The sequence below is a fragment of the Danio rerio genome, chromosome 19, assembly GCF_052040795.2.
Source record: "Danio rerio strain M-AB ecotype USA chromosome 19, GRCz13ab, whole genome shotgun sequence".
Classification (NCBI taxonomy): Eukaryota; Metazoa; Chordata; class Actinopteri; order Cypriniformes; family Danionidae; genus Danio; species Danio rerio.
The window spans coordinates 24556973-24580111 of NC_141039.2; the positions used below are offsets into that span (position 1 = coordinate 24556973).

A 23139-nucleotide genomic window follows, 5' to 3' on the forward strand; every position below is an offset into this window, starting at 1 on the left:
AATCAAAAGCTAAGCTGCCCAATGTGCCAGGCTCTTATTGGCTTGCAGTGCATGATGTCACTTAGGTTTTCAATGGATCGACATGAATCGATGCATGACCAAAATGGATGTTGGATACTAAACTAGCTTACAAAAGATTCCTGAAACCCTATAGTCGATGGTTCCCTAACAATGCATTCCAAAACATTCCATCACAAAACTGAAAAAAATATAATCACTGAATAACCACCCTTGGACTTTAAGGAATACTCCTTTTTTTTTACTAGGCTAATTTTACGACACCCATAGAGCTAAGCAGTTGAGTTTAACAATTTTAGAATCTATTCAGTCAATGTCTAGTAGGGACACTTTTAGCTTAGCTTAGCATAAATCCTTAAATCGGATTAGACCATTAGCATAGCACTCAAAAAGAACAAAGAGTTTTGATAATTTTTGTATTTAAAGCTCAAGCTCAGTTCTGTAGTTGTGCTGTGTACTAAGACTGATGGAAAATGAAAAAGTTGATATTTTCTAGAATGATTTGGCTCATTCTGGTATAAAAATCAAGAAACGTTACTGCCGTAACATGATTGCAGCAGGCACAATGATATTGCACAGCTTCTGAAAATAGTCCCTGGATAGGCAACTTCTAAAGTGACCATTTGCACTGCGTGGTCTCAATGTGCCTAGAAAATCGGCCTTTAAAAATAACAACTTTTCAAGTTTCCTTAAAGTTTCGAGCTTTAAAAAGGAAATTTTCAAAGATTTGCTAATGGTCTAATCCAATTCAACTATTTATGCTAACTATTTATGCTAAGCTAAGCTATATGTGCCCTGTTAGACCGAGAGATGAACTGAACGGATTAAAAAAAAGCTAAAACTCAACTGCTTAATCCTAGAAGACTTGCAAAATGAGCCTATTGTCTAAAAAAAAGTGGAGGGTTCCTTTAAGAAATTCATATAAAGCCATAGTTTCATTGACTTTTTTAAAAATTGAATACATAAGGGAAGGACAGCACTGCCAACAAGCGACAAGACAGGAAGTGACATCATGCACGACACATATCCCCTGGCAGTGACACATGCCACACCCCTTTTTTTTCCAGGGTGGCGAGCCGGAAATTTTCAGACCCAACTCACCAACCGCGAATTCCTGACAACGTCTCGCTCCCTCGGCTACCACAGCAAGAGCATCGCAAGAGAGGAGGCAAAGGCAAAGGGGTCAAGGTCAGGGCAGAGGTGAGCAAACAGGAAGTTGAAAAAGGAATGGTCAAGGGGGTCAAACCGGTGCAGAGTTGAAACTGAGGCAGAAAATGTCAAGAGTGTTAATGTGTTAAAAGAAGTGAGACGCAATGCAAAAAAGAGACACAATCACAGTAGAAGTGCTCATCGAGATGGGGAGATGTGAGGGGACATTCATTCCTATTAATACGCTTCTGTATGCGTGGTTACGTCCACGGGTCATACAGATCTGAATGCCACATTAGCATGCAAAACAAATCTGAAGGAGACGACATTGAGGGTGTTAAAGTAGAAAACTAGACAACTGGATGCAGATTTAAAGGGTAAATTCATTTAAACACAATCTGTAAGGTTTAAGATGCAAAAGGACACAGGAAGAGGAGGGGCTTGTGTTAAGTTATAGCCTTGCGGAAGCAGAATTTCAGGTTGGGATGTTTGGAAGTAGGTTTTAAATAGGGTTGTGGATGGAAAATCTCAGTTGATGTCATTGTTTACTTACAAGTGTCTCTCCGGACAGCACCTCCAGCAGCGAGATGAGGTTGTGTCCATCTCTGAGATCCTCGTACAGGTCTGTGATGTGCCGCTGAGCCTGAATAAGAAAGAAAATTGTGGTTAGAAATGATAAAATTATGAGATATTAAATGATACAGATTCAAAATTATATAATGGCTTTTAATTAGTTTTCTGGAAGTCTTGATTCTAATAGGTTGATTGTGGAATGTGATTGTCAACATTTAAACTAATGCAAGGAATCTTTAATAAGGGCCTGATTTGATTAGATTTTTAAGGTAAGGAATAAATAATACATATTACAATTCTAAAGTTTGGGTGAGTGTTTTTTTTATTAAGTATTTAGTTTAGTATATATATATATATATATATATATATATATATATATATATATATATATATATATATATATATATATATATATATATATATATATATATATATATATAAAAATAATTTAATTACATTTTTTTATTCTACAATAATCAAAATAAAAGATTATTTAAAATCAAAGATATTCTTTGAACAGTGCAACCTTTCTCAACATTTATAATGAGAAATGTAAAAATTACAAGATATACCAGAGGGTTTGAGTCGCATATTAGCATGTTTGAAAGATTTATTAAAATGATAGTTCAGCCAAAAATGAAAAAAAATTACTCACCATTTACTATTTTCTGTTGCCCACAAAATAAGATACTCTAAACGATGTTGGAAACCATTAACCATTGATTTCCATAGTAGGAAAAACAATACTTTCGTAGTCAATGGTTACCAGTTTCTGTCATTTTTTTAAATATTTATTTTTATTTTGCATTCAACAGAAGAAAGAGACTCAATCAGGTTTAGAACAAGTGAAGGATGAGTAAATGGTGACAAACTTTCAGTGGAGTATGTAATCTTACCAACCCCATACCTTTAAGTATAATATTAGTGTTTTTATTATTACTTTACATACATTTCTAATTTACTTGAAAGGTAGCCAACCTTTACAATAAGGCTGTGTTAGTTAATGTTAGTTAATGCATTTACTAACATGTACAATACATTTATTACAGTATTTGTTTATGTTAGCTAATGAAAATACTTTTCAATATAGCATTTATTAGTGTTTTTATTATTACTTTAAACACATTTCTAATTTACTTGAAAGGTAGTTCTATTATCACTATTTGTTTTTATTTCACCCCATATTTCTTTTGCAAACTTTCACATCCTTATCTGCCCACATCCTAAAATCTGTTTTGTATGCATAAATACTACAAACAGAACATCTGAACCACAAATATTATTCTGCTCCCAGTGTCTATTCAAAATATGGGCTCATAAAGTCATTTGAATTGAACTTTCTCACACAAAAATAGATCAAAATCTCTACATGTCAGTCTATAATGTGGGAACTAAAGTCATAAATATGTTTAAAATCATCATGAGAGTTTAACAATTACAAAAATGACTTAAATGAAAGGTGATTAAATGAATATTAAGGTTGTTCAATGTGATCATTTATGGACCACTGTATCTAATAATAAAGACAATATCTGTAGGGCAAAGTTATATACATAATGCATTAAAGAAAACAGAAAACACAAGGGGGAGACATCTTTAGTGTTAGAAAGCTAAGAAAACCACATTTCATGCGGAAGGCAGGGAGGGTGTGTGTTAGCTTTAGATTCAGATGTAAAAGGTGCATGTGAAACCCATGCAGGTAATAGCAAAGTCACTCTGCAAAGGTGTGATCACAAACACCACCTACCTCTGCCTTCCAGTGCTGACAGAGAGAGATGATGGAAAAGATGAAGAATGGAGAGATTAAGAGAGAAATATTGGAACAGATGGGAAATACTGCATATGACAGAAAGATACACAGAGATATGAGATAAAATGAACACAATACAGAATTGAAGAGTTTTTGGTAACACTTTACAATAAGCTTGTATTAGTTAATGTTAGTCAATGTATTTACTGACGTGTAATACTAACAGTATTTGTTTATGTTAGCTAATAAAAAAAGAGTTGTTCAGTTCATGTTAACTCACTGTGCATTAATGTTTAATAACAAGCATTTATTTAGATGTTAATTATGCATAATGTTGATTATGAATAATAAATGATGTACAAGTATTGTTCATATTTAGTTTATGCAAGAGAATACATTAACTGATGAAATATTATTGTAAAGTGTTGCCAAGTTTTTTGTGTGATGACTGGAACATGTGATTTAAATATTTAAATGTATAAACAAATCGGCTGATGACTAATACTGTCATGAACAAATGTGTTTTATTTTAATATGTGAATTAACAAATCAAATTTGACCTGTACTGTACATGGGATATTCTGTAGTATCCATGCTAGATTGGATTGGGAATGTAATTCAAAAGCTTATATTAGGTCTGAAATGGCAACGAAACATCACTAGCACATCTGCTGAAACCATTATTTTGGCAACTCGTTGTTAATAAATCTTTTTTTAATCTTTAAGGCTACCTAGAGTGAAATGAAAGACAGAAAGGCTTTGCTGCGTCCAGGTTTCCATCTCTAACGGCTAAATCCAATATGAGAAGGATTTACTTACAGCGCATGAACAACCCACAGCAAAAACCTCTGAGTCACTGGATCTGAATCACAGACCACCAGATAAACGCTACGCCTTTACCATGCTTTTCTTGGATTTTTAGATTTTTTGTCTTGTTTCTAGTCCAAATATCTAAAAATTCTTAAATTAAGAAGCATTTATTAGACAAGCAATTGTTTTTATAAACATAAATAGTCCTCACTTTAGATTAGATCACAAAACTGTGTAAAGTTGAGTTAATAAAGCATTTATTATCATAAGAGTAACCATTACTATATGCCTACAGATTAAGTTGCATAAATGCTAATTTGAATAGTTTATTAATCATTTACTCACTCATACAAAATGATCTTAAAAACCATCTATGACTCTTAAATACTAATGGATTTTAAATAATGCAGTACTTAATTTGGTAGTGAAAAATAATAGTTAACAAAGTATGAAAATACAATCATTAAGCACATGATATGTGATGATAAGCCAATAATACAGCATTTGTAGCTGTAGTTATGATGTAGAGCTAATGCTACAAACTATGTATTAACAATTTGCTAATGCTTAATAAATGATTCATGGTGTGCAGTAATTATACAAAAAAATTGTCTTGTTTTAAGAAATAATATGAGTTTTTTCTTAAAACATGAACAATAATTGGTGTAAGCAAAATAATCTTGTTTTTTCTTTTGATATACTGTAAGATTATTTTGTATTTTCTTAGACCATTGGCAGATTATTTATCTTGTTGAAAGGAAAAACTTACTTTATTTTTACATATTATTAAAAAGTATGTTTTGCTTGTCTAGAAAAAGTTTCTTCTTTTAAGAATTTGTATATATTTGGACTAGAAACGAGACAATAAATCTTAGAAAACATTTTTTTGCAGTGTTTCAAAGAAAAAAATCCAGCACAAAACAAAAACCAGGATATCGATAATCAAGATGAACAGTTGTACTAATATTATTCTTTTGAATAATCAGATATTACTCATTAGGCTGCGTAATTAATCAAAATGAAATCAAAGACCCCAATTTAGCGAAAGTTGGGATTCTCATGAATGTCTTATCAGGGAAACACAGCTCTGTGATCAGGAGTAAAACACCTCTGAAGGCTAGACAGTGTTTGTTTCAAAAAATCTATTTTCTATACTGTGAAAAATCAACAAAATACATTTTGTATTCATTTCTGCAGGTCAAACTCAAATTGATAGAGTAAACTTCATCTTTAATGTTTGTTGCAGTGTGTTTACAAGTAAAGAGGAAGCGTGAAATTCAGATATGCTAAAGGGTGTTTTTTATACGATATACAATGAAAGTGGTAGGTCAAACACAATAGATTAGGCTACCTGATCAATCAGAGCAGGAAAGGCTCTGAAATAAGTTTATAGTGACCAGATCCTGGCTGAATTTTATGACGGGTACTGTATTTTATTGCAAAAAAATGAAAGTGTTTTTTACCTTGAATGGATGTTAACATATATTTTTGGGGGATTGTCAGTTGTGTCGTGCTATGTCACTGGCTATTTAAGGTATGTTCTCATTAGCTGCTTTGAATTGTAAATTTGGGTGTTTAATTTCCTGTTTAGAAACAATGTCTGATTGTGTATGGCCAAAACAATGAATCAGAATGTCACGGTTTGCAAGCCATAGCAAGATTCATCCATTTTTGGATTCTATTTATTCTAACACGCTTGCTTATTATAGGATTTTCAAATACTTTTGTGTAATTTGAAAAAAAAAAAAACCACAAAGCTATTTCATTCTTATATATATATATATATATATATATATATATATATATATATATATATATATATATATATATATATATATATATATATATATATATATATATATATATATATACTACAGGTAGGCTCAGCTAATAGAGAAAACTCGGTTGGGTTTAGGGTTGGGGTAGGGGTAGATGTTAGTAAAATACAATTCATGTGAAATTTCATAAATAATATTAATAACTCTTCTTAACTTCCGTCCACAGCTGTATGTGATCTATATCTGATTAACTATGTGGATGGATGATAACCAATAAGCGCAGAAGGTCCCTAATGGCCCATATCTATCAGCTGATAACCACTGATAAGGCTCATTCAATCGAGTGATAACATAACAATTTGCGGAATTTGTGATGATTTTCCTATTTGCACGTGTTTCTTTAAGTTGCAGTGCTTTGAGCTCTCTCAGCCACCGTATTTTTTGGTGGAATTTGGAAATGTTTTCTTTTCAATCTGTTGCAACTGGGCATGAGCGCAGCAAGGACAGTAGGGTGTCTGTGGACGACATCCAGCTGGTACCAAGAAAACAATCTGTTTCTTTGGGGTTATAAAATTAGAGCAGATGTTGATGACTCATCCTCACTCGCTCATAAATAAATAAGCAGCACCTTTCAGCATTGCAGTATACTGGGTGTGTACAGGATGGTTATTCAGTCATCCAGCAGTAGCAGTTACACACCCATTGGCCATATGTTTTTCACATACTGGTTCTCCTGCAGAACTAACTTTCTCCACATTCTCACTCACACAAGCTCCTATCATTTTCGAGCTCGCACTTAGCATGTCACACGCTGTTATTTCAGACTTAATGACAGACTAATAACGATGTTCTCTGTGTAGTTTTAGTATCCGCAAAGAGTTTCCAATGGAACAGCTGTCAACACTGTCATTTGTAGTTGACTTCTTCATAACAAAGCCGTGAGATATTGAGACAATTTATCATTATGCTACAACACCACCATGTTATTTTCACACTAATACTGCAGTTTTGTCATCTACTGCTTTAAATGGTTAGTTCACCCAAAAAGGAAAAATAACTCAACCTAAATTGGTTCAAAACTTTTTATATTTTATAATGTAAATATACACAAAAGAGGATATTTTAATTAAAGCTGCAACCATTGACTTCCATAGTAGGAAACACAAATACTGTGTATGTCAATAGTTACAGCTTTAAAGAGCCCCTATTATGCATTAAAAAAGGTCATATTTTGAATTTGGGGGTCTTCAACAACAGACTGATGTGCATGCAAGGTCAAAAAACCCTTTCATTATCTTATAATATGCATTTATTTTTACCTAATTATCCCAACAACTCCCATATGATTTATTCAGCAATTAATTTGTTCCCAAAACCCTGCTTAGCGTGATGCTAATCTGGGCTGATTGGTCCGATGACCCATTCTGTTGCAATTGGTCGACTGCGTTCAACGCGAGACAGAGAGAAATGCCCACCACGGCTTACGAACATTACAAGTAGTCAGAGTGCAGAGTATATGTGTGAGCCCAATGCAGGAGTGCATTACAGCAATGCAGTTAAACACCAGCACACTGCTCTATTCTTAACCATAAAACACATTCAGTATTAATCCACACAGTGGCAAAAGCTAAACTGTTCTGAAACCTGGCCGCCGCACTTGTGTATTGGCCATAGCAATGACAAAACGCGGTGGATCGCGAGCTGATTCAACCGGGATCTGCTACAATGTTTGTCTTCTTCTATTTACAGTGTTTGTGGGTGGGGCCAGGTGTTTCAATTTTCCTGTGTCTGTGCGAGCAACAAATGGGCGGGGCTTGAGTTTCGTATAGACGTCACGCCGACATGGCTAAAGACTTGTTACAGCGGCGATTAATTTTAACAACTATGAGTCGGCTGTTTTATAAATGAATCAATAGTTTTAAACACGGTGCACTTTCAGATTTAAGCCTTAGCTGATTATTTCACTTCACTTAGGGGTGTTACACACTGCATGGAAGGTCATTTTTAAAAACACATAATAGGGGTTCTGAAATCAAAATATATTCGTTACTGTTCAACAAAAGAAACAAAGTGATACCGGTTTAGGGTGCTTTCACACCTGTAGATTGATTGTTTTGTTCAGAAACAGGGATTAAAATTGTTACAATGTTTATTTTTGTTCTTGGTGTGATTTGCTATCGAACGGCAAAGTTTCTACATGGACTAACATAGTTAAAACAAGTTACGTGCGTGTAAACTCTCTCCACATTGTTCAGAGTTCATGGTTTATCCCAAGGACTGGGATAATATAAATCAGAGAGGTAAGACTTTCCCATTCATAGCCTTATTTCAGTTGCCAAGAGATGTAAAAATCAAGCTATTGAATCCATCATTCTATTAAAACTAACAGATAAAGCGAGACTGCAGTCAGATCATGAAGCAGATCAATGCTGATCTTTCTTTCCAGGTGTCAGTGCAGAAATGAACAAAACAATAGGCCTATTAGAAAATAATATAAGATTAAAATATGGAAAAAAAATAATAAAATCGTAATTTCAGTAAATTTTTCTAACGGATAAACATTGCTTGATTTGCATGCTTTCACTTTCAAATTCGAAAAGGAAACGTACATTTACCAGCAGGAATGATATCCCGTCTTACACATAATTTATATAGCTGTAAATATGACTATTACATATTCATAATACACTGATATAGCGTGGTTCGCTAGTTTGTTGGATCAAATTGCTTTCTCACTACAATCGATTCACTCCAGAGTTCGTTTCAATCAAGCTTAGACCACCTCATTCGGGCTATCTCAGACCAATTGATTTGGCAAGGATCCCAGTGCGATTGCAGGTTTCACATATGCCAAATGAAACGTGCTAAATGGGCAAACAAGACAAACGCCAAGGTGTGAAAGCACTCTTAGAACAAGTAATAGTGAGTACTGTAGAGATGACAGAATTTTCAGTTTTGGGTGAACTATCCCTTTAAATAGTTGCACTCTTTAGGGTTGGATGGATCCTGTTTTTCCGTTCTACTGAGATAGATAGTTTTGCTTTCACTTGAGTTCAGATATTTTCTGGTCTTTGTGACTAAACCAGCGATTTCCAGACAAAAACCGAAAGAAAATCTTGGACTTAAATGACTATGAAACACAAGACTGCTTCTCCATACTAATCTACCAGCTCTGTAATGCTTTTTAATTTTCTTCTCAATTAGTTTTGAAGCTTTTAAATATTTTGCACTGACATTTATCTTAAATTATCACTAAACATTTTCTTTTTCTGCTTTTAAAAGCAAGATCGTATTTTATTAGCTTTAAATATATATTTTTTTTTTTGTTGATGAGCTGGTGGACAAATTTTTGAACTATATATTTATCAATGTTACTAAATAGTGTGAATGGGCATTTAGTGTGTATGTTTGAGAGCAAGGAAATAAATCTAGACAACGATGTGCTAATGACTAAAGCTTATTGAGTGCCTGGAAATAAATCTTGACAATGATGTGCTAACGTGCTAATGTTAATATGCTGAATCCAATAATTAAATGGGGTAAACATTATTTAAGTTAATTTTAGAAGCATGGTTTCAATAATCAGTAGACTCAGTATAGTTACGACTGCATTTAAGTACAGATTTAAATAACCTAAATCATTGTTCAGTGAGTAGTCAGAACATGACTCACTCACAAAATTGTGATGGTTAACACCACTGTATTCACTAGTAATGTTTAGGCATCTCCACTATTGATGACCGAATTTAATATTAAAGCAATCAAAGACCCATCATGCTCTGCAGTTTGACGTAAACCACAAATAGACAGATGTATCTTTTTTTGTTTAATTTAAAAATCTTTTTTGCTGTGTTGCTATGCCCACTTATTTTAAGCATCCATGGGCCTTTTTTAGGCTGGGCTCATAAATCCATCAAGTTTATAGAGTTATACTGTTGGATCAGTAGAGTATCTGGATTCATTTTCATTAATTATAGGCTTGTTTTTTATTGTATGCTGTAGGTCTAGAAAGATTTGGCAACATGAATGAAGCAAGGCTTTCCCAGAGATTATTTGCTCTGTGCAGTTGGTCAGTTAAGAAAATAAATACGCTTTTAAATTTTGTTTTTTTTAATGCTTATATTTGTAATTTTAGTTTTCTTTTAAATTAGATATTACATACAGCATTGCATTTCTGTAAATATAGTTTTGTTCAGGACTGAGCACTAAAAAGTGATCTGACAATCAATTTATCTGTGGTGTGAACATGGACACTGTGTCAAAAATGATCTTAGCTTTGGAATCAAGCCATTGAGCAAAAAGAAATGTGATTAAATTAAAGGGATATTTCTCCCAAATAACGTAATTCTGTGATCATTTACTCACTCTTGACTCGTTCCAAACCAGGTTCCAGGAAAATGAAAATTCTAAAACAGTTGAAAATGGTAACCAATCCATAGTAAAAAAAAAAAAAAAAAATTTTAGTCAGTAGTTACACATTTCCCAACATTCTTCAAAATATCTTCTTTTGAATTCAACAAAACAAAAATGTCAATCTGGTTTGGAACAAATCTTGGGTAAGTAAATGATGCCAGAATTTTTCTTTTTTGAGTGAACTATCCCTTTAACTGTTACTGTGTGGTTCCTACAAACAAAACCTGGAGAAACTGTAAACGCTGTTACAATACTATTGCAATTTGTGATTCCAGTTGATGGTAATACCTTAACCAGATGCTTGTTCACCCATTTTGTAAAGGTCTTTTTCTGTACTCGATCCCGTTCATCTGCAAGACACAAAAAGACACATTTTATTATTAAAATGGCGTAAAATCAGAGAGAGACATTGGGAAACAGTTGACATTATATAACACACAATGGAAACTTCTGAATTGATGAGAACTTCTCCTTTCTATTGATAATAGTGCTCTGTGTGGTTTTTATAGTTGGTTTTATGTGGTTCCACATGATAAGGATTTTAGAGAAGCAAATGTTAAGTGAATTTAGAATGTGCTTTTTTGCGTCATTATTGGCTTCAGTAGAGTTTTAATTCCATCAAATGTTTATTTTTATTGCAAGGAGGCTTTAAACTGACATTTAGGAAAGACATTTATTTTAAATGAATGCTTTTCATTTACGGTTTTCAAAACCTTACATTAATTAAAATTTTCAAATAAAACTGTCTGTTTAACTGTTCTAACAAAATATAATATTTTTGAGCGGTAATCAGTATATTTCTGTAGGATCATGGTGACAGTGAAAATTAAACTAATGGATGCAAAATATTTAGCTTTATTTTAAGATATATTAACATGAAAAGTAGCTATTTCACATAAGTGCTATATTTGTATAGCAATATTAAGTCATATTATATATTGTATAGCAATATTAATGCATTATTGCTATAGTAAGTAGCTGTATTTCACATTAATGCTACCTCTACTGTATTTCTATTCGAATAAATGCTTCTTTGGAGTGAATATATGAGAGTATTCTATAAGTGAGGTCTCTCAATGGTATTCACCGTCAACCAAAATTGTGCACATTGACTGGGTGGGCCCTCATGTTATGAACAAGAGCATATCTTAGAGATACCACAGTGAAAATTAGCGGTCTATATCTGTTCATCTGAGCATTTTAAAAACATTCCACTGGTGTGGGTGACTGGAGGATTTCTGCTACTTTCACTGTACGTTACTGACTTCATTAACGTTCGTTCAGACATTAGTGACAAAACATGTGACTTCCTACTGACAAATAAAGATAATCTTGAACTAATATGCTTCTGGGAAACCCACGACTGACTACAGATTGTTTTTTGCCAAGACTGTTTCATTCCTTTATTTGCTTTTCAATTTGTTTAAAAGCATTGAAATGTTCCGCATTTACCTTCATCTCAAATTACTATTATTACCAATGTCATTAAATATTAATGTGGAAACTGGCTTCAAGGCATGTAAAAGAAGTGAGATGTTCCAAAAGTTCCACCACCTTAAACTAGTGGGTTTCACAATGATTCTGGCTAAGGATTCAATACAAATATAAGACTAATACATTATACTCAATCGGTCCTAATTTGATTTTTTGATGATGCTGCACTTAAGCTAGCATAAAAACAATCACTACAAATGCTTTCAAGATAAAGATACTTTACATTAAAGAACATTTGATGAGTTGAAAAACCTCTTTTTCAATTATTTCACTTTAAACGCAATGAAAACAACATATTCATTGTCATGAATGTGATAAAACTCAACCAACGCACAAGAGCCATTGGAAAATGCTCATTTGTGACCCTGGACCACAAAAACAGTATCATATTGTACATGTATATTTCTGGATACAGCCAAAAATAAGCCGTATTGGTCAAAATAAAAATAAAAAAAGTATTATTTATTTTATGCCAGAAATCGTTTAAATATTAAATAAAGATCACGTTACTTGAAGACAATTTATATATTTAATACAGTGAATATATATTTTTGTTTAGTAATATGAATGGCACTCAATTGTATATTTTTAAAAACCTTGAATTCTAGATTTCCGATTATCTGTCATTTCTCAACTCATTCTAGCAAAGTCTACATTAATGGAAGCCTTATTAATTTACATTTGCCTAAATCTCAATTTCCAAAAATGCACACTTACGGCAGATTTTGTGGTCCAGGGTCACATTTCAGAACAAAATTTCAGACGTCATTTAGAGGCTTTTGAACTCTTTATTTGAAGAAGAACAACAGCGCTCAGTCACAAGACAAAAACACTAAGACTGACGTAATTTCTGATCAGCCAGCATGACTGAAATTTTACAACAAACCAACAAAACAAATCTTAAACTTATGATAAGGCCTTCAAAGTTCCAGTATTTCTCACTATTTCATCAAAACACGATGAGATAAGGTCATTCAGGACAACAAGGCAAAACGAAACACCCGTAGGGCGCTGAATGCATGTTGTTATTCTGTCGTTTTGTTGCCATGGTTTACAGTGCCAGTTGGCATCACTATATCACTTCCTGTTTCTTAAAGCTCATACTGTCACGTAAACCAGTTTCTCTGAAAGCATTATTATGAGTAACTGCTCTTTACGTCCTTTATTAACCTTTATTTTCTGCATGATGCATTTGTACACACGCATACCCACACACAAATCTGATATATGGCCTTATATGAACAGTTAGCTAATATAGTTGACCATATACACATATTTATGTAATTACAATGGTTATTTATACAATATATGTACTGTGATTGCACATTTTTGTAATATATTGAAATATACGTTGCATATAAGAACTTGTGTCAATATGCAATTATCACCCTATATAGACAGAAGTTTTGATCTGTATGTGAGCAAATTTCAACCGTAAACTGATCTGAGAACAGCTCTAAAACATGTGTGATCACCTATAATGTCAGACGGGTCAAAGGCTGGATTAAGGGGGCACTTAAAATTCCAAGCAAAAACAGACCCGTAGAGCCTCATAATGGAAAGGTATTACCTGCATCTAAAAGCCAAGGGAAGTTTTCAGGTTTCACACTCTGAAACACAAGATCTGAAGGAAAGATGCATATCCCTGCACTGAATTTGACACTCGTAAAACTGAAAACATACCTTGCGGGAATGGATTTTTACTCTATGAAGTAATGTGTCAGTGTAAATCAAAGTTAGAAAAATAAATCAAGAACATTTACAATGTTTAAGTTTTGCTGAACCCAAATTGTGACCTCTTTTCCAACATGCCAAGCGTGTGCACACAGGACCACAACCCAGATTTGAGATCCGCCTTTGCAAAAGCCCCTCCCTTTTGGAGCCCCAAAACTTTCATTTCACATCTTTACACTTAGTATTACCTGTTGGAAAGACTACAAGTATATTTGGCCTGTCCATAAGGGGTCGACTATTATGCAGAATAATAACTTGATTGCATAGCTAAAATCAACTAAGGGTAAAACCAAAACTTCAAACGTGTCACTCGACTAAAGCAAAAATGCCTCATTCCACATTCCAGATTGTGTAGATTAAAAGTTTTAACAATCCAAATAAACTATTAAGTATAAAACAGAGTATTTCCGCAGTACCTTTTCTTTCATCCATGGCCCTCAGCATCCCCTGGTATAGATTGTCCTCTGTGAAGACCACATCACTGCCAACACTGTCAGTAGAGTACGTTCTGTAACCTTTATAGACAGCCATTTCTTATCCTTGTGTGAACCCAGTTTCACACTTACTGCTGATCTGTTCAAACCACCTGAACTGCTCTTTACACCCGGTCTGATGGTTCAGAAAGCAAAAGAGAAGATCCATGCAGGCGGGTGGGTGTGTTTCCAAGCCTGCTCGCTTCACCCTCCCTTTTCTTCCCCTCTAGTTCTGTTCCTCTCTCTACTGCTGAAGTTTTTTTCTTTCGCACTTCTTGCTAAATACCTGTCTTTAGGCAATAAATTTAAAGGCTGCTCTCTCTTTTGAGTAGGAGTTTGTAATTGTGTGGTCTTATAAAAGGTGTGAAAATTAATAACGAAACAAAATAACACTGTGGCTGACCAGACCAACTTTTCAGCAGAAAGTTGGAAAAAACTAATTTTATTTTAAATATTCCATGTGAACTGCTTAGAAGCAGAGAAAAACCACACATTTTTTTACATGCTTTGAAAATGGTTAACAGTTTCCGCAGCTCACATCTGCAAACAGCCAATAACAAGCGAAGCAGCTGCTCTGGGAATGTGACCACCGTAAAGAAGTCTCAGCGTGGCACAAACCACCACAAGTCCTGAGTAATCCGTCTGTCCACAACGAAAGCAAAAATTCACCACAGAGTGACACAATCACAGTCAGGCGGAATATTTTCAATATACAGAATTGTGAACCAATCAGATTTCACTGTGGGCGGAGATTCTTCGAGTATAGGAATGGAGTCCTGGAGCCAAGATGTCAAAACCCAGATGATTAATTAAAGCCACTAGCTGCTTTAAGATATTATTATGAATTTTTATGTTCTGAATTGTCTATTTATGAGCAATGAAAAGTATATGGTAAACATGAATTGACATATCCTTTTTGTGCTCTACAATATGAATTCTAAGCAATTATATTTTAAGGGAGAAAAACATGATGCTAAAAGTGTGATCACAGTGACATTTTGTGCACAAATAATTAACTATCAATTATGTTGCGATCTCACATAAGTCAATTAAAAAAAAAAACTGAGCTGCAAATTCACAACACAACTAACTTAAAGCATAGTGCTTTTTTCCAATGCAAAACAACCAAATTGGAATGAGTGGATTTTGCATGTAAAATTTAGGAGAAAAATGGTGACTGCATTTTAATAAGTAGTTACAAGTGTGTATCTAACACTGTAGAACAATTTTTTTGTATTAAGTCTTGTTTACTAGTTGCGAATCAACAGAGTTTGGACATTGATATACATTGATACTATAAGCACACTACATGTCCCATTTAGTTCAATAAAGCCAGTCTGATCACCAAAAAGGCAAAATTTAACTTCAAAAGTGCACAAAATGGTGCAGTTTGATAGAGTTATGTTATATCAATGCTATATATATGCTATATCAAATTTGCTCTCTATAACGCAAATAGACTAAATAAATAAAATTAAAACATACTGATGAAAAAAGTCTTTCAATTTGTCTAAATTAAGTGCTCAACAATGTTCATTCCTAATCAAAAATCTTATTTTGGCATATCTACAACATGTACTATTTACATTTACAGAAAAATCCAAATATCTTCATGGAACATCATCAGGGCTTGACATTAACTTTTTTGATCACTAGCCATTATGGCTAGTAGTTTTCCAAAGTTACTAGCCGCTTGTCATTTTCACCAGCCACAATTTTTTTGTTGGGAAAATGTATTTTATATGCATAAATATGCTGTAATGTTAAATGTCACATTTTTTTTTATTTTGTGTGGTATGTCTACATGCCTCCTTTTAGGAGTTTTAGGAGTTTTTAGGGCTCAACACTAAGAATTTAACCCATTTTTTTCACTGGCAACACAAACTAATTATTTCAGAGGTCGCCACAGCGGAATAAACTGCCAACTATTCCAGCATATGTTTTATGCAGTGGATGTCTTTTCAGCCGGAGCCCAGTACTGGGAAACCCACACTTTTCACACACACACACACACATACTCATATACTACGGCCAATTTTTTTTACCCAATTCACGTATAACGCATGTGTTTGGACTGTGGGGGAAACCGGAGCACCCGGGGAAAACCAACGCCAACACGGGGACAACATCATGCAAACTGCCAAGTGGCCCAGCCGGGACTCAAACTAGTGATTTTCTTGCTTTAAGACAACAATGCTAACCACTGAGCCACCATGCCTCCCAAGAACAGATGTGATAAACTTTATAGACATATCTCTTCTAGCACCTCATTCCCTCAATCTCCCCAGTTTTGACAGAAAAACTGGAATAAAATTTAGACTAGGGCTGGGCTGATAAATGGTTAACAAATCGAGATAACCTTTATGTCAATAACAATAAGCCATGGACTTTTTTACTCTATATTGATCTAAGAGCCAATCACAGCAGAAATGTGCAATAATGGGAATCTAAAAGTGGGTTGATATTAGAGATGTACCGAACTTTCGGCCATCGAAAAATTTATCGGCCGGATATATGTTATGAAATTTAATGGAGCCTCTAATTTTAGTGGCTTAAGTGTACTCTTTCAGTTTCAAATATGAAAGCATTAACAACTTATATCCAATATGGAAAATAATTATCTAGACATATTATCCAACCCTACTAAAGACCCAACAAAGTTTTTTTTTTTTTACTTTATAAGAGGTGATTAAGCTATTTAACTGCACAAGCCACTTATAGCATGCAGTGAAAATGAGTCACTATTAAATTGACCAGAAAAAAATCTAGGCAAAGGTCTATTTCCATCTGGGTATTCCATCTGTTTGGGGAGGGGAAAAGGGAGTTGATGTTCCACCAACTGGGAAATCCCACTCATAAGGGGAAATGTGACTAATTCCAGGAGTCACACAGAAAGCCTGTTGTATAGTCTCAAGTAGGAGGCTCAGATTTTCAGTGTCAGGAGTCGCTGCCGTTCTTTGATTGATATAGATAGACACAACAAAGACATTATTTCATGCGGCCCTGCCAAAGTCACCCTAGACAGAGCAGAGCACAAGAGAGTCCCTGTGCATGTGTGGTTGCAATAAACACATCTCCCGAAGGCAGCGTTTTGAAGCTAGCGTGCAAGGACACAAACAGATCATGCAAAGTTTCAAAGAGTCTCTCTGTCTGGAACAAAATGCCGCTTCTATCATCTGCACGAAATGTGAATAATTAGCATATATGATGGAGACCAGTGGAAGTAATGAGCGCAGTCATATTTCTGAGTGCACAGGTTTGACTGGAGCCTTTTAACCTTACAGACAACCCATCTCTGTGTATGGAAACGAATGGCAGGTAGGACTGCAGGATTCTTTGAAATGCAGCTCTAGGCCGTGGCCTGTTTGGGCTTGAGTGAAAATACATGCTGCTGTCACTCACTCGTAAGCCTTTGAGCAATGCTGATTGGTGAGAGCACAAACAAGAGCCAATAGCAGTGCTTTCTTTTGCATGCAGCCATGCGACTAATTGAGTGTGACAAGTTATGTTGTGGAATGCAATATCATCCAAAAAAGTGTACACAAGAACAAACAATGAGATCTGCAGAGTCTGATCCAGATCTTTTTGTTGAGAGAATTTTTTAAAATGAATCATTCACAAGCTTTACGAGTCTCAGTCAGTCTGAAATTGAGTAAATTATTTAAATGAGTCTAAATCAGAGCTTTTTTATAATGTGACATCTGGCTCACTTATTGAACAACAAGCAGACATTATTTTTAGTCATGTGCACCTAAAAGTAACCAGAGAATTACAGTGCATTTAAGGTTTGTGAAAATAAGAAAATGTAAAGTTAAAGATACATGTTCTTAAGATAAATATTGAAAATCCCATGTATGCTTAAATTTATGGTTATTTTACTCTTTTTGGATAGATGAATGGATGGATGGATGGATGGATGGATGGATGGATGGATGGATGGATGGGTGGAAGGAAGGATGAATGGATGATTGGATTGGATTGGATTAGATAGATGAAACAATAGATGGAAAGATGGATGGAACAATAGATGGAAGAGATGAAAGATGGAAGGAACGAATGAACAAACAATGGAAGAAACAAATAAAGGAATGAACGGGGGATGGAACAGACAAATAATGGATGGATAAAACAAATGAATGAACAAACAAACAATAAATGATGAATGGAATGAACAAATTAATAATAAATCATTTGTTCATTTGTTTGTTCGTTCCATCCATTGTTTTTTTGTTCCGTCCTTTATCCTGTTAAAGATACATATTCCTATAAGACAAATATAAAAAAAACATATTTATGTTTAAATTTATGTTTATTTAACTTTTTTGGATGGATGGATGGACACATGAATGAAACAATGGATGGAACGAACTAACAAATGATGGATGGAACAAATAAACGATAGATGGAATGAACGAATGAAACAATAAATGGAAAGAACAAACAATGCATGGAATGAAGGTACAAATGATGGATGGAATGAATGAACAATGGACTGAAGAAAAAAATGAACGACGAATGAAATAAATGAACAAACAATGGATGTAACAAAGGAATGAACAATGAAGAAACAAATGAAAGAACGTTGAATGGAACGAATAAACTACCGATGGATGGATGGATGGATGGATGGATGGATGGATGGATGGAAGGAAGGAAGGATGTATGGAAGGAAGGATGGATGGAACAAACAAATGAATAAACAAACACATGAAGGATGGATGATGGAACAAACAAATGAACAAATGATTAAGCCTTTGAAAATGTTAACTTAAAGATACATATTCTTATGGTAAATATTCAAAATTGCATTTATGTTTAAATTCATGATTATTTTACTCGTTTTGGATGGATGGATGGATGGACGGATGGGATGCATAGTTGAAATGATGGATAGATGGATGGAACGATGGATGAAAAAAACAAATAATCGAACAATGGATGGACTTATGGATGGATGAATGGAACAAACAAATGGACAATTGATGGAATTAATTAACGATGGATGGAACGAATGATAAAATGAACGAACAAACAAACAAACGATGGATGGAACGAATGAATGATAAATGGAACAAATGAATGAATGATGGAAGGAACGAACCAATAAAAGACAGATAGAATGTTTAGAATTTAAAATGGTTTAAACTTAATTGAAATCTATCACAGCCCAGGCCTAAAAAACATAAGCAACTGAAAATCTTTCACTCTATTAGGGTTAAACTTTGCAAGGACTCAAATCATAACAACAATCCCACCTTGACATTGCTTGTGACTATTGCAGGTTTGAAAATTGTGATAGTGATGCTGAAACGATATATCATGCACCCCTATTTTAAAGTTGTCTGAATTACGTTCTTCCCCATGCACATTCCAAATCAAACATTGAGTGTTGACATGCGGTACAGGTAAATAGGGTAGGCTAAATTGTCCGTAGTGTATGAGTGTGTGTGTGTGAATGTGTGTGGTTTCCCAGAGATGGAATGAAAAAGTGCTGGATAAGTTGGCCGTTCCTTCCGCTGTGGCGACCCCAGATTAATAAAGGGACTAAGCCGACAAGAAAATGAATGAATGAATGAATGAATATTTACAATATCTTCATTAAAAACCTTTACTTGATGTCTCTACTTAATATTGTAATGATTTTGCCATAAAAGAAAAATTGATTATATTGACTTATGCAATGTAAACAGAAAAAAACAACAACCCTCAAATATGCACAACAGACTACATAATAAAGACTGCATAACACTTTAGAGCCATTTGACAGGAATTTGTCCTGGGGTTAATTCCTTAGTCCTTCTGTAAGTCACATAATCTTTGAGTAGTGAGAGAGTAGAAACGTGTACGCACAGGTACCAGATGTTTTTGGCTTCAGGCATCACAGGTTCAACACCATTTGAGAGCAACTTTGTAAACCACAGACCAGAAACAACTATTAATCTAAGACAACTCCTTATGTGTGATGTGAAGGTGTAAAGAGCACAAAGGTAAAAGAGTGTGACAATTTGACAGTTCAGAGAGTGCTGCCAAAATGTCTCAGACACTGGAATGTGGCTTGCTCTGAAGTTTTCTCCTAAAGGGCTGACAGGACCAATGCTGGTCATTTGTAACACTTCTGAGTAGATACAGCTCAATTTGCAAAACTCATTCTTTCTTTAATTAGCCTAATTATTATTGTGTGCAATCAAGTTTACAATATGGAAGTAATAATGTAATAACCATAATGATCACATGATTAGCATAAATGAATCCTTAAAATGTAAATATTAACTGTCCAGCTGTATTACACATTTACATGTATAAAAATTTTATATGAATAATTAATATAAAATTAAATAAAAATAACCATATATATATATATATATATATATATATATATATATATATATATATATATATATATATATATATATATATATATATATATATATATATGCAAGTATTTAAATCAATCCAATAAACAAGGATTAAATAAATTATATATCGTCTGACGCAACTGCTTAAAATTTATAATTAAATAAATAAATATTAGTAATGAAATATGTTATTTAAGTAATTTAAGCATACATTATATAGTTAGCATACATTATATAGTTTTAAACTGCTTTAATGGTTCTCACATTTAAAGTAATTAAATCAATGCAATAAATGAGGATTAAATAAATTATTTTGTGTGATGCAACTTTAATCTTAAGAGCAACATAAGATTAAAATTTAAATATATAACTTTTTTTTTTTACCCAACACCAACTACTTAGTGAATTATTATTCACTTTTGAATTATTATTCAACTACTACTTTTGAAGTATTACTTCAAAACTACTTTTGAATTATTATTTATTCACTGTAAAAACATTCTGGCTACCTTAATTTTTTGTTGAAACAAATTAACTTTTCTAGTGATCGTTTTAAATGTTAAGTTAAACTTTGTCATTGTATTTGTACAGTGTATGTATTGGGACCAATGGAGCCTGCAGAGGGAGCTCTGAAATCTTCTGCAACCCCAAACTGTCAATTGTACATTCCTGCCCGGCACACACACCTGCCGTAAACACACACTCAAGCAGTAACTCATCCTAAATCAGGTACATAACACTGTTTCTCCTCTCAGTGACTTGCAATAACTCTCAAGACAGGTTCACACAGACGACCACTGCTCCGAAAGCCTATCAAACTAGTGATAACACGTCTATAGCTAATTCCTAAAGCAAAAGATGTGCTGTTTTACCTTCACTCCCAATCTCGCAAGCATCTACACTCACACACACACAAAACACTCATAATGAAAGATTTATGACGCGAAAACCAAAAGTCTACATTTAATCACGGAGTGGAAACACAATATTGTTGGTGAATCTTTTCCAAATCGTTTTATTAGACAGAATTTCACGGACAAGAGAAAAAATGTTCAAATGGTTACTGGAATATCATGAAAAGAAAGGCTTAAAGATATAGTGCACTCAAAAATAAAAATGAAATCTTTATCGCATTCCACACCTATTTGATGATATTTTTAAAAAAGTTTGAAAACTGGTAGACATTGACTTACATTGTACATTTTGTCCTATCATAAATAGCAATTGATTTCCAACAAGTGTCTAGATATATTTTCAAACCATTTGAAATTTGATAAAAAGTTGGGAAAATGTATATCAGCAAATACATCATCATTAAATACTGGCATCAGCAAACTATATGACTTTTATGAAAGATGTTTGTGAAGTCTGTCTCCCTCTAGTGGCAACTGTTCTAGCAGTGTATCGTTCAGCGAAGATAATCAAAAAACACTTTATCACTTGATTAAGGATGTAAGGACAAGGAGCATAATTTATTGCACACTCATCTACAGTATGTGTAGACTAATGTTCCTCACAGCTGGCTAACATCTCCAAACGATTTTTCCCTTCCTTTTTTCTTTTCAGGCAGCCACTTAGTTTTAGTGGAAAATGAAAGCTGGACGGTTCCTAGGGCAACAAAGACCCAAACATACAGAAGCTGTGAGTGAGGAACAACCCACCAATATTTTTAGAGTCACTGTGGTTTTGGTCCAGTGAGGTGCACTTTTCCAAAAGGAGGAGGTGCTGAGATGCTTTTTTTCCCCTATAGCATGCACACATCTGTTTGTAGTTACTGAAAGAGCACCGGTTTTCCTGCTTGTTCAAACTACTTATTTTAAATCAGCTGAAACAAGACAATTTTTGAGATTTTTTGGGGACAACTTGTTAAATGTTCAATCCACTTCAATGTATTAACTTAATTGATTTGTGTTAAGACATCATGAACTATGAGAACCCTGCATTTTTTACAGTGAGCTATAGAGTAATTTGACAAATCAGTGCTGTGTCATTAAGCTTATAGGACATTCATTTAAAAAATGTGACAGGGCCTGACTTTAACTGGTCGTCATTACAAAATCATACAAAAACAAGCATAAAATCATACAATTCAATGACAGAACGCATTCTTGATCCCTGTCAGCTTCGCCTCCATCAAGTGATGTCAACGTGTATTGCACACATTTTTTTATGTTAAATTTAATGTAAATGTGACAGGACACACCGAAACATGGGGATAATTGTAAATTTATTATTTGTATTTATACTTGTAGTATTTATCTGTAGAATTTCTTTAGAATTTTGTGTTATTAATCAATTGGTGTGAATGATAACAACTTAAACTTGCTATTTCTGATGTTTTGTTTTTACAAATAAGAGTTTTTATTAAAGTTGTTTAATTGGGCAGAAGACAATAACAAGTTTGTTAATTTGTAAAGTGTTTTAAATAAAGAAAAACAAATCTGAGATCCAAACTAATGACATTCATTAATAGAACAACTCACAGAAATCAACCATCAGTCCAATTTAGAAATATCTGGGATGAAATACTTTATATTCACGATATTTATGCTTTTATTTTAGGAACAGATCATGTATGTTTCCAGTGGAAT

At 33.9% G+C, this 23139-nt stretch overlaps 1 protein-coding gene across 43 annotated transcripts in view; it reads right to left on the reverse strand.

Annotated features, from left to right (window-relative positions):
* The window catches only part of pleca (plectin a), a 213972-nt gene that overhangs the window by 56385 nt on the left and 134448 nt on the right, over window positions 1-23139 (reverse strand). For 27 of the 43 annotated variants that reach the window (NM_001430891.1, XM_087294777.1, XM_087294752.1 and 24 more), the window contains 2 exons: window positions 10780-10841; window positions 1721-1810 (listed from right to left, as the gene is read on the reverse strand). In NM_001430891.1, the coding sequence (NP_001417820.1) occupies window positions 1721-1810; window positions 10780-10841 (152 nt within the window). Of the gene's footprint in view, window positions 1-1119; window positions 1811-3487; window positions 3503-10779; window positions 10842-14135; window positions 14334-23139 lie in introns of those variants that run through there. The other 16 variants (XM_087294753.1, XM_087294751.1, XM_087294754.1 and 13 more) reach the window with 6 other exon arrangements.